Source organism: Kryptolebias marmoratus, linkage group LG20 (genome assembly GCF_001649575.2).
Source record: "Kryptolebias marmoratus isolate JLee-2015 linkage group LG20, ASM164957v2, whole genome shotgun sequence".
In the NCBI taxonomy this organism is placed as follows: Eukaryota; Metazoa; Chordata; class Actinopteri; order Cyprinodontiformes; family Rivulidae; genus Kryptolebias; species Kryptolebias marmoratus.
In genome coordinates, this window is record NC_051449.1 from 4,197,783 (window position 1) to 4,211,103 (window position 13,321).

General features: G+C 41.8%; 1 protein-coding gene and 1 non-coding gene across 2 annotated transcripts in view; one reads left to right on the forward strand and one right to left on the reverse strand.

Moving 5' to 3' along the window:
* The window catches only part of st6galnac3 (ST6 (alpha-N-acetyl-neuraminyl-2,3-beta-galactosyl-1,3)-N-acetylgalactosaminide alpha-2,6-sialyltransferase 3), a 74,179-nt gene that overhangs the window by 33,839 nt on the left and 27,019 nt on the right, over positions 1–13,321 (forward strand). The window contains exon 3 of the mRNA XM_017411117.3: positions 1,238–1,647. Within this exon, the coding sequence (XP_017266606.1) occupies positions 1,238–1,647 (410 nt within the window). The remainder of the gene's footprint in view (positions 1–1,237; positions 1,648–13,321) is intronic.
* Positions 875–957, reverse strand: trnal-uaa. The gene has a single exon. It is a non-coding gene; the product is annotated as a tRNA-Leu (tRNA).

The following is a 13,321-nucleotide window of genomic DNA, read 5'->3' on the forward strand; positions in this document are numbered from 1 at the left end:
ACTGAGATCATCTTATGTTCAAACGTTTTGCACAATATCTGTAAAACTGGCTAAATTATAGCTATTGCTTTGCTGTGGCGGCCATCTTAAATTGGATTGACGCAGTTAATCAGTTGTAAATGTCAACCCAGTGATTACTTTCTGAAAGCTTCGTTAAAATCCAAGATATTTTGCTAACGGAGTGGACAAATGAACACACAGACACGGACAGAAACATCACGCCTCCGCCTTCGCTTTCCGCAGCGGGCGGTTAAAAATGACCTTTAAGACGAGGTCATTTTTTTCTCGGTGCTGAAAGGATTCATTTTGAACTTTTCTGTGCACCGAATTTCTGAAAGATGCAGATTTTAAAACCCTTTTCAGGCGTGCAGACATCATGTAAACCAAGAAAACTACTTCTTCTGCCGCAAAGATTGTCTTGTGCATTTTTTTTATTTTTAAAAACCAGGAAGATCGAACAAAAATCACTAAATTTTACAGCCTTTTTACATCATTGTGGCTTTTATATGACAAAGAAATAAAGAATCAGAATCAGAATCACGTTATTGCCATTGTCAGTAAACAAGTTATAGGCTAGGAAATTGTTCTGGTGTACTGGTGCAAATAAAACAAATACAAATAAATAAGTAAACATGAAACAAGAAATGAATTAAAGTGTACATGTGCATTATGGCAGGTGGAAAAGTGGCTGTGTCGTGCTAGAGTCAATAAGAATCTCTTTGATTGTTGGCAACTAATTGGAGATGCAGAGTTGCAAGAAATCTCACAATTTTCACATTGAAATGATACCAGAAGATGAGACTGGTTCCATCAACTCAGACTGGTCTTTATGCATCTTTCATGGCACGTAACTGGAGATGTAACCATTTTGTTCTACCAGAAGTGGGGTTCGAACCCACGAGGACATCTGTCCATTGGATCTTAAGTCCAACGCCTTAACCACTCAGCCATCCTGGTGCTGCAAATGTTTGACTTTAATTAAGACTGAAGTTAGATTTGTAAACGATCTGTTTCAGAGTTGACTAACTCTAAACTGTTTAAGTCTGAACTCTGACTTTTTACACAACCGTACAGTTTATTTATCTTTATTCCTTGAACAGTTGATTTGTTTTTGCTGCAAGACTTAATAAGAAAAAGTCTTCTGATGCTGGCTGTTTTTCTGTAGCCAACATTGACCTTTAACCTCTATCTTGAAAGCAGAAAGAAAAAAAAAACTGAGTTATTTTCTGTTTTCTAGCCTCTGAAGCTGAACTGTGAGCTGTGCAGCATTGTTTCCAGCTCGGGTCAGATGTTGGGTCAGGGCGTCGGCCCGCAGATCGACCGCTCTCCTTGCATCTGGCGGATGAACAACGCTCCCACACGGGGGTTTGAGAACGACATTGGTCGGCGGACCACCCTGAGGGTGGTGTCCCACACCAGCGTCCCTCTGCTGCTGCAGAAGCCCCAGTACTTCTTCGGACAGAGCAACGACACGATCTACGTCGTCTGGGGGCCGCTGCGAAACATGAGGAAGGACGGGAAGGGCATCGTTTACAACATGCTGCGTCAGGCGTCTGAGAACTACCCCCACGCTCGAATCTACGTCACCACAGAGGACAGGATGAACTACTGCGACATGGTCTTCAAGAAGGAGACGGGAAAAGACAGGTGAGCCACAGTCCAGCTGCACTTTGTCCTCACATCAGCACTGAGGTCTCTCCTCTTCTGGATTCAGATTGTTCACTCATTATTGGTCACCGCCGAGGGCGAGTGTGTGTTTTATTTGTAGTGTTGTCAAAATATTTCAGAACCTGTTGGACGGATTTTAATGAACTTCTCAAAAGCAATCATTGGATGTACATCTATAACTTTTGAAGTCACTCAATTTCAAAGATGGCTGCCACATCTAGGTGACATCATCCAACACAAAGAGGCACTTTTACAAATATTGAGCTAAATCTGGTGTGGTAGTAGCTGAGAGTCATCCTCTACAAATTCACTCTCTAATATTTCTCACAATATCTCAAGATGTCGGCTGGGAACGGCTACAGCTCCGTCCTTTCTCAGCTCAGTTTAAAACTCTGACATTAAAGGAATGCTTGGTCTTTATTTCCCCGTGCTTTTCCTGTTTTATTTCTATTTCACGAGCTTTTATCAACCTAACTTTGCCTCTGAAGAGAGCATTCTTAAATAATGAGTTCTTGAGAAACTCCTCAGAGGGAAAGTGATCAGCAGAACTCCGGTCTGGGGAGAAGTCTAGTTAATTAGGTATCAGGATTTTGGCAGCCTGTCTAAGATGCAGCTGCTTCCACAGCTCCATCGCATCTGAGCGAGTTCTGGTTTTGCAGAAATAAGTCAAGCTACAGCTCAATAAATGTATTGTTTATGTGAGATTTATCTTCATCGTTTGCAGGTGACACTTTGTGACAGCGTATATTGTAAAACTGCACCCCGTACCTTGAAGACAGACCCTGCCATGTTTCTAATAATTCCCCGGAGAGAATCACAGGTTAATGACTGAGAACGAGGCTGCGGGCGGGCGGGCGGGCGGGCGGGCTGTTGTTCACGATGAAACTCATTTCTCAGACTTGTTTCTGCTCATTTCCGCAGAGCTCTGCACTCCCGCCACTCCTGCATGTCATCAAGACCTCTCTTAACTTCTTAAGAGGATTAAAATGTTTGGCAATAGGCGTAGCATCCATTCTATCTCTACTCCATTGTGTGGCTCTTATTCGGGACGGCGGGGTTAACACAGGATTTCGTGTCGAGCATCCGTGTTCGTCTTGGCTCAGCTGCGCAGATTGAGGTGTGGGATTAGGGAGGGATGCTCAGGGAGAGGAATCTCATTACGGGGCATAATGCTCCTGGATAAGATGCAACGCTTCAATCAATGCTGATTGGTAACACAGACCTGACTCGAGGGGCAACAACGGAGCACATTGAATGAATATGCGATGAAGTTTTTCGACCGCAACCCTCGCCTCAAGCTCGGCTGCAAAAATACAAGTGTCCATGGAAGCAATTTTTAAATTAGCTCGAGCAGAGAGTGTTTTATTGTAATCAGAAGGAAAGAAATTGGGGTAATACAGTGTGATCCGGCCCTGCAGCTTTTGGTTACCCACGCCAGACCGCAGCAACCTCGCACACAGCCGCTCTTCCACTTTTACCCTGTAATTTGTGTGTATTTGTGCACTCACTGTCAGTGCTCGCTTCGTGGTGCTTGGAAAAAGACGGAACAGTGATCAACACAACTCTAATTATCCACACGGCAACTCTGCTTCCACTCGCTTGCTTGATCAAGAGGAACGCGGCGTCAGAGCCGAGCGAGTCTCCAGCAGACCATGTAACCGACTCTCGGGCTGCGATTCAAGCCGCCTGTCAGGAAACCCGGTCATTTCTGCGCCGAGCTGAGGACTAAAACTCCGGGAGAATTAAACGAGGGGTTATCATGATCTGAAAATACAGAGCGGGGAAGCTGATTTAAGTCAGGAGCAGGTCAGAGGAAAGGAAACAAACTACTTCTCGATCAGCAGCAGAGTGCTGCTCAGGAGGAAGAGGAAACTGAAAAGCTTTTAAACAGTTTCCAGGAATGCCTTCATCAAGATGGGTTTTATTTTGTCCCCTGAGTTATTTAAAACCAGGAACTCACCGTCCATCCGATACTTGCAAGATCTGCTATCACTGGAAGTGGAATGACTTTTATGTTGGCTAATATCAGTTAGCTGTGGTTGATGCCAACAGTTTATATCAAAACTTTAAGCAAAAATATGATGCAATGTGTTGGACTCATGCTGGGGATAATGCTCAACTACTACCTCACCAAATTATAGATTCTTCTCCTTCTTTTCCTTCCATCTGTTCCCTTTTCAGGCGTCTCCACAGCCAGTTGTCCTCCTCCATCTAACTCCATGTCCTCTCTAACTGCAACCATATATCTCCTCTTTGTCTCTAACATCCTTCTACCAATATACCAACTGTCCCTCCTCTGCACATGTCCAAACCGTCTCAGTCTGTCCTCTCTAACTTTATCTCCCAGTCCTTCAACCTGTGCTGGACCTCTGATGTCCTCATTCCTCATCCTGTCCGTCCTCGTCCCTCCCAAGCAGAACCTCAACATCTTCAGCTCTGACACTTCCTGTTCTGTCTCCTGTCTTTTTGTCTCCAAACTGTCCAACACGGCTGCTCTCATATCTGTAAAACTGGCAGAGTTACAGCCATTTTTTGTGTTGGCTGAAGTCGATCATCACTGGCAGCCATCTTGAAATGGATTGACTCCAAGAGTTAATGAGCTTTAAATGTCCATCCCATGATTACTTTCTGAAAGTTTCTTTTTGCTAACAGACAGTTGTTAAAAAAGCAAAAAGCCAGTCTAGCAGTCAGACTGTGTGTTGGCTCTGACTCTCAACTACTGCACCAAATGTTAGCTAGCTCAGTTATATCTGTTTTCGTGTTTGCTAAGGTTGCTTAGCTGTGGCGACCATTTTGAATGGAGTCGACTCGAAAAGTTGTAGGTGTACAAATAATGGTTACTTAGAGTTCTTGAGATATTTGCTACACACAGACACGAGCAAAAACATCCCGTTTGCCTTTGGCGGCGGTTGATAAACAATTCTTCAGATCTTTCAGGGGAGGTAAAATGTGACTTTTTTATGTAGGGATGGAGCTAAATATACAGTGGCTTCATTGTAAACTGGTCTGAATGTTGGCACAATGCACTGAGAATCATGTCACAGACAGTTACTCTCTTGGCACAAACTCTTTACTGGCAGCAAAAACATCACAAATTCATAAAAGGGTTGATGACTCAGCCGTCCAGGACGAAGCATCTCGGCGTTCCGATCCGGTCAGAAGCATTTCTCCTCCTCAACTTCCCTCCTCATCCAAACTAATAAGGATTACATAGAAGCAATAAACAGGAAATTCAGTCGATCTACTCTAATACAGGAGACAACATAATGAAAAGTCGTGGATGTAAATGGATTTGACAGCCACCTATGATTCATGTAGCCGCTGGCTGCAGCCGGAAGTCGTTCAGGCCGAGCCTCTCTGTTATCAGCTCTGTCTCCGGCGCTGCGGTCTCTGGCTGTCGGAGCGTATCGGCACGGCCCTGTTAGCGGTGGGAGATAACAGACCTTACAAAGACACGGGGCTTAAATCATGCTGTCACTTTACAGTGCTGCCACCAGGGCCCGTGTGACCGGGGGTCCCCGCCTCTGTCACACCAACAACACGTGTTCATCCTCCAGTTTCTGGATGTCTGTTAGGCCGAAGCTGTTTCCTGAGAGTTTTATTTCTGGGAGTTTCTTCGCCCTCAAACGGAAAGCGGCGTTTAAAGAATGTAGGTCAGAATCTTCCATTGAGAAAGTTGTTAATGTAGTTTTTCTCAGCTGCAGAATTGGCCCCATTTCAGCTTTTAACGGTACTTCAGGAACTTCACGACTTCGGGACTTTTAATTACCAGCCGAGGATTTGTAGCTCCTCTGCAGATGGTTCGAAATGCTGCAGTCTGATGTTTAACGAAGAAAAAGTACAGCTGCTGCTGCTTCTGTGGTGGGCTCACAATAACGGATCCCTGTACAACCCAATTTCACTTTCAAATTCTAGTGATTGCTGAAAAGCGAAGGAGAACAACAATGTTTGTTTTTTCTGTATCGCTGAGTGTGTTTATGTGTCTGTTACCAAAATATCTCATAAACCACAGGACAAATATTAGGTAAACTTTCAGAAAGTTATCATTGCCTGTACTTCTACAACTAATTAACCTTTGGGATCAACAAGATTCAAGACGGCCAACGTAGCCAACTAAAATGCTGTCAATTTTACAGATATTGTGCTAAAATTGGGTGAAGTTGTTGCTGAGACGAGACCTTAACATATATTCTGAGCACTAACAGTATGCACAAGATCTTTGTTTAAAATTTTGCCATTAAATATTTGGAGTTAACTGTCTGCAGGGTTTCCCCCAGAAAAGAGGCTAAGCCCTGTGGTAGGTGGCCGATCGCCTCCCGACTGTGATTTAGTAAAAAAAAAAAAAAGATTAAAGTTGACAGAAAGTTGAAAATATGGCTATTTATTATGTGATATTGTAAGATATTTGTGTCAAATATTTACACAACTACAGTTTTACAAAAAGGCACTTTTGAAATACTTTTTTAAACAAAAATGCAAAATGTTTGCACCTAATTTGAATCCTAATTTAAGTCACATTTACAAATAAATGAAATTACCTTAAATGAAAAAGTGCAAACAAGGCACCAACACACGTCTCACGTCAAGGCCAATCAATAACAACAGAGATGCTGTATTGTACTGTGCTTTTTGTGGCACAGGCTGCATGTTGGATCACTACATGTAACAACAAAACAGAGCATATCTAATGCTGAATTTAATAGCATCTTTTTACTGGTAAACCAGGATAAATCAGCACGCCTCATAATAATATTTTCACTAAGCACAAAACATGCTTACCATATTCCTTTTTGTAAAGCCACCCGCTGAATTTCAGCTCAACTAGCCATTTTTGGTTAAACCCGCTCGTTCGGTGTTTATTGCTGCGGCGCTTTCACAAAGGCGATTGCATCACTGTTGGCGCCAAGTATAAATCTACCTGAAAGGTAGCGGTTTTGGGGGTGCGGGTGGAAAAAACGTGTATAAAAAATGACGTATTTATAATAAACAAGTGGAGCTTAGCCTGGCGGTGGGGGCAGTAAATACCCTGTCTGTCTGTTAGCGAAACATCTCATAAACCACTGGACAGATTTTGGTAAAACTCACTTGGTTGTACTTCCACATCCTAGTCACATACAGTCATTGTAAGACAATGTTTGACCTGTTTCTAGAAAAGACAACAGGAAGTTTCTTGTGCTGCTTCCCCTGTTTGCAGCCTTAAAGGTCAGCTCTGTTTCGCTTCATTCAGGCCGGGAATTTGTCACAGAGCGAGGATGTAATGACATTACATCTCCGTGGAGAAAGATCGTAATTGGTGTGAAATTATCTTATTAAATGAATCCGCTGGAAACTCTTCGTCACGAGCGACGCTCTAGGTCAAAGGCGGTAAAAAAATTGTTTCTGCGACCACCATCAGACAGAGAAATGAGACGGAAACAGCAAACTGTCACATAAAGGCAAAGATCAGTTTTCTTTAAAGGCTATTTGTCTTTATGCTTTAATAATTTCAGAACACCGGAGTCAAATCAGCAAATTTATTAGCTGAGACGTTGAGTCATCTTGTACTTTTACAAACCAAAACGTTGTTTCACTTTCAGTAGCTTCATTATGTTGTTTGATTAAACTGAATCCGAGCAGTGTGATAAACACTTTGAACGTATGTTGATAGCAGAAGCAGTTTATCTGTGAATAATTAATTCTGGCAGTTTGAACACCGTTGAGCTGCAACGTTATGAAGACTAACGGCTGATGCAACAAACGCCGCTCATCTCGTTGCGTCACTGGGAGCTCTGCCTTTGTTTATTTATTTTTCTGCAGTAGGAAAATAAGTTTTTAATGTTTATTTTTTTTATTTTAAATGACATTTGTCATACTAAATTCAACAGAGTGGATGCTAACGTAATCACAGCAGAGAAGTGACGCAGGTAGACGAGACGGTTAGCCCACAGCCTAAAATGCTCTAAATACATTTTCTGCTCCGCTCCACTTCGCCTGAATAAACTCCACAAACTCTTGCATCACCAGTCATGTAGCAGGCCAGCCTCTTCTAAAAAGTCTTATTAGATTAAACGTTTTAAATGTTTGCTTTGCTGCAGAAAATACCCCCAGAAAGAGATCAAATAGCGTCATAACTCCACACGAAGTGTCGATATGTGTTGAAGGCATAGACTCGTGACTGTTTATTAGAGTTTCTTTGTTATATAAGGAATTATAATATGTTTAGTTGAGCTTGTGAAAATAAGCTGAAACTATTCATCCCAGTTGAGAATCTATCCAGTTTTATCTCTTCACAAAATAGGAATTAAAAAAAAGAAAATCGATTCTTACAGTAGAAGAAAAAGAGGGTTTGGGCATTTGAGACAAAATGATTGAAGCTAAGGTAACTGACAATAAAAATTAAGTTTTACTGCATAAAATCTGGTGCAAAAGATGCTCTGATGTCAACATAGTGTACAAAAGAATAAAATAAATTATAAATAATAATTATAAATCATCTGTCTCTGCAAAAAAAAGACTATTATTAGATGGAGTGGTTAGTAGCTTTATTTGTGGTTGGGTAGCAGAGGCAACAGATTTAGGAGGGAAACTCCGACCTCCCTCTCTCCAGCTCCTCCTGGAGGATCCCAGGGTGTTCCCAGACCAGAGAGGATACAGAATCCCTCCAGCAAGTTCTGGGTCTGCCCCAGGCTCTCCTCGTGATGGGATGTGCCTAGATAACCTCCAGCAGGAGGTTCCCAGGAGGCATCCGAGTCAGAGGGCCAAACCACCTCAGCTGACTCCTTTCAATGCAGAGGAGCAGCGTCTCCTCACCTTATCTCTAAGGCTGAGCCTGACCACCCTACAGAGGAAGCTCATTTCAACCCTTTGTATCCAGGATCTCATTCCTTTGGTCATGATCTACACCTCATGACCACAGGTGAAGGTTGGAACCAGAGTAGACCAGACTCTGCAAGAAATTTGGTCCACAGCCCTCATTACTGTGCGTGAGGCCTCAGTCCATCGATCCATCTCTTGCTCCTTCTTACCACCACCTGTAAGCAACATTCCCAGATACTAAAGGTAGACCCTCGGCTCGACCTGAAGGGAGCGTTCCACCTTTTTCTGGTTGAGAACCTTGGCCTCAGACTTAAAGGAGCTGACTCAATCCCAGCCTCTTCACGCTCGGCTCCAAACCGCTGAAGGTCACGGACCGAAAAGGTCAGTAGAACGAGTCATAGACGAGACGGAGGTTCCCAAACCGGAAAACATTCCTCTCCACGACTGCACCTTGAGATCCTGAGCGTGAACGCTCCAAGCAAGGAGCTGGTTTGTTTTTTTATGGCGATACGAATGGATTTCAAAAAAATCTTCTGTGTTCAAATTAATCAGGTCTTCAGAGAGCCGAGCACACATCAAAAATAGTTTCAATTCAGGCAAAAAAAGGGCAATTAACTAGCTCTGGTTTGTGGTGCTCGTGTGGGAGCGGGATGTTTTGGTGTGAAGGTGAGAGCGGGGTAAAGCGTGAGAATATTTTACTTTTATGTCACAATAAATTTTTACCACTTCCTCTTCTCTCCTCTTTGTTTTTCTCGCCTCTGTCTTTGGCTTTTTAACTCTTGCCTGTAAGAACTTGTATGACTCTCAAACTCACTGTACGGGAGAACCGCAATCAATAAATCTGCAGAACAGACCTAAATATAAAACACCAGGCCTGGCACTTGCTGCATAACATGAGACAACACTCACTCCGTCATGTCAGGTAATGCACTTACTGTTGCCGTCTGGACAAAGACAGATCTCGAAATGTTGTCCTAAGGAAGAAAAATGAGTGTCTGCCCTGCTGTGTAGCATCAGCTGTAATGCATTCTGTCAGTGACACTCTGCTATATGTTCAGCTTTAAAATAAAAGCAAACTATTCACTTTAAATTATAAACAACTCTGGATGAAACGTTAGAGTCTCTTCTCGACACCAATAATTGTAAAAACTGTCCAGCCCACCATCCAAACCCTGACAAATACCATCTATTGGTACTCTTTACTATCACTACTGCTTTTCTACATTTTTATATTTACTTTTCAAATTATAGTAATTCCTACAAGTGGGGAATTAGCCTTTAGGCTTTAAATGCTCCACTTAAATGTAAACAATGGTATACTACGCTTCAAATACTGGAGTTGATTTAGCTGCAGGATAACTGATGAGGCATGTTTTAAACAGCAGTTTTCCTATTTTACAATAAATGACGTTAAACTGAACATTTGCTGCTCAAAAACTTGCTCAACCAGCCTTTATCGAGTTGTTCCCTCGTTCACACATATCACTTTATGAAACTGAACCTCAGATTACAATAATTATCCAAAAAAATGTACTTAAAAACAAACTAAAGGTGCAGACGTATTGTCTTTGAAATGTGACTAAATTATAAGGGGTGTCCTGAGCTAATCGCAAGGATTGGATTGGAGCACCAACCAAGGCATTTTGCATGGATCATAACACGGCGCCAGTTGGAAATTAAAGGAGCTCGAGAAATCAAAAATCGTTAAAAAATTTGGTAACCAACCGACCTGCCGGCACCAAACACGCTCCATGTAAGCCACAGATGCTATAAAAGTCCCAACAAAACGGTACTTATTTATTAATCAGGTTAAACTGAGCTAAAGAGGCAGTTATCACATGGAAAAAAAATAGTAACACACCAAAACGGCACCGTCTGAAGCCAAACAAACACCATCATACTGACACAGAGTTCACAAGTAAATAATATTTGAAGTATCAGAATGAGATTCAGCATTATATGTTAAAATATATTTATATTTGCTGTGTTGTCTACCTTAAAGCTGTCAATAAATAAATTATAGGAGCAACATTTTTGGTTTTTGGACTCAATTAATCATCTCCAACACTTCTTGTTGCTACTTGATCAGCTAGTTATCAAACTGTCAGGCAAATGTCACACTTTCCAAGGTTATGCCACCAAAAATCCAGATGTGTGAAAAGAAACCTCAAAACTATTTTCTATCAAACTTTAAAAAAAAAAAAAAACGGCAAATATTTGTGCATGAAAGCTGATTTTGTTCAGTCATTTAAGTCGTGATCAATCACGTTTCAGTGATATTTAATGAATAAAAACACTATTTGTTCCTTATCTTTGCCAGTTAACAGAAAAAGGTCATCAAGTTTTTGGTAAATTTAGGTGTTAAAAGAACACAAAACAGAATCATAAATTCGTAAAACCAAAACATCAAACCCCAACACTAAAACTTCATTACATCAAAAACAAGTTAAATTGGCCACTTTAAAACCCATCTGCATTTACCTTTATGTTCTATAGGATTTATGACACAAAAAGTGGCCATTTTTATGCTAATTACTGCAGCCGACAAGCAGTTTCCTCCATCAGCTGAAACTGCTGACGGTGTTGAAGCATCTTCTTCTGAAACCTCCTGTCCTTCTTAAACTTGTCCCTCCTGCAGAATCTGCCTCCTAACTCCTCCGCTTTTACACTTGGAGCACCTCTGTGTTATAAAAAAAGATTATAGACGTGTAAACTACTTTAATGTGAAAATACTGGAATAAAAAAAGATAATGGATATGCAGCCTGAACAGGAGGCTCGGTGTGTAATTATATTCGTTATTCCATCTGTCGGGCCTCAGATTTGTGTGCAGCATCATTTGCCGTCGTCATGACTTGGCGTGATGAAAATAAAAAAGTAAAGCCTCAGCAGCGAGCGCTGTAAGCCTCCTGTAAAAGCGGGAACGACAGGGTGTTACATATTAAAGTCAAAGCACATTTCTTTGTGAGCCGCCATAAATCTCTTTTACTGTAAGAGAGGAGACCCGGTGTGGCTTAAGAGCTGCTGGAGAGAGCTTAACGGCACCACGGTTATTGGGATTATTCTCCATTGTGAGGCAAAGAAATGATGTCTGAGACAAAGCTTTACTGAATTATTTAACAATCCAAGAGAGATTTATTGATTATTGAGCTTTAAATCAATGATAATCAGCAGTTCTGAGTGTAATTGAGGATCGTAGGTCTTTGTCCCTGGAGAAATCTCTGAAATTGGCCCTCATCTGTTTTGCAAATCCTCAGGGTATTTTATTTTATTATTTTTACTTGCTTGTGTTGGACATGCTTCCCATTAACATCCTGAAGAAGTTGAGGAGCTTTCAGAGTTCGCCTCGCACCGTTTTCCCTCTTTTTTCAGTTTCGAGTGAACAAGTGATGTTAATAAGAAATGTATCCAGACTCCTGCGTGTCTCAGACCTTCAGACGTGTGAAGGTCTGATTTTATGCAAAATAAATCCCATAAAATGTTCATGGCTGTTGTACACAGAGATACAAACACTGTTGTTGTTGTGTTTCAGAGCAGATACAAAATACCAACTCTTCTGGACTTAAAGGACAAAGCCAATAAATCTGTTTTGCAGTATTGGGTAAAATCCCCCTCTCAACAGAAACGAGGCTTTGATTATCAAGACACTTTGTGCTCACCTTGAATAATTCATAAATCAGGCACTTCTCCTTCACCAAAACAAGTATTTTCTCCTGTGAAACAAGGCCTGGATTGTGGATAATGATCTGATTCTGCTACTGGAGGTTGTTTACCATTTTGCAAAGACGAGCTGAAGTCCGGGTTTTAGTTTCTTGGATTTATGGTTCTATGAACACCGGGAATGTTGCATAAAATGATAGAAACTCAGTTTTAACAGGATTTTTTGTTAAAGCAGATCTCAGGTGGTCCTGAAGTGATTTTAGGATGAGAGTTGGTTGGTTTATGGGTCGTTCTCTGAAAGTGGGACCATAATGTGTGACAGAGGGGGGGGTCAAAATTCAAAATATACTCATTTTATTGTTCTTTAGTGATTTTCGTTTCTTGTTGACGACATTTTAAACAAATATCTCCATTTTCAGAACAGCTGTTTTGGGGAAAATCCCCGGGGAAAGTTGGCGACCTGGGCCTTCGTTGCTGCAAAATAAAACCGCTTTGCTTTTCCTTTTTAATTTCATCTGCTGGTCCGTGAAAATAGTGTCCGATAATGAACCGGTCCGTGCAGCTAAAAAGGCCGGGGACCGCTGGTGTTCTTCTCTGTGACGGACTGGCAACCTGTCCAGGGTGCACCCCACCTCTCACCTGTCGGACCCCGCTGTCTTGGACGGGATGACGCTGCTAAGGGGACAAGCAAAGACTCGATCTTCACAGCAATATGAGAATGCTGCTGAGAATATTAAACACCATGTACTGGGTGTACTGCGCTCGGTGTGCGGAAATGAGACCTATTATTTTAGTTCATCAGCTGACTTAAGGAGTGCAGACGTCATGACTTTTTTTATCTGCTCTGTCAGGTCGGCCAAAAGTCATCTGTTGAACTCTGAATGAACTGAAGCTGTACGCTACTCTCTTTTTTTCCCCCTCATGTCCACCTTTATTAAACAATCTTCTGTTTTTTATTGTAAAAAAATGTAAAACCAAAGCAGCAGCAGCTCACTGACAGACGGGGAGGAAAACATATGTCGGCGGTTTGATTGAAAACCCTCGTAAATCTAATATTTACCAGCTTTTTCGCACATTCGGGACAACAAAGGCTAATTACAAATTTCATTTTCCTCTTGCACGTCACTCAAAGTGAAACCTGCCATTTAAGAAGCTTCCGTGTATCTCGCTGAAAGGAAAATGGCGTGGTTGTCTGATGGT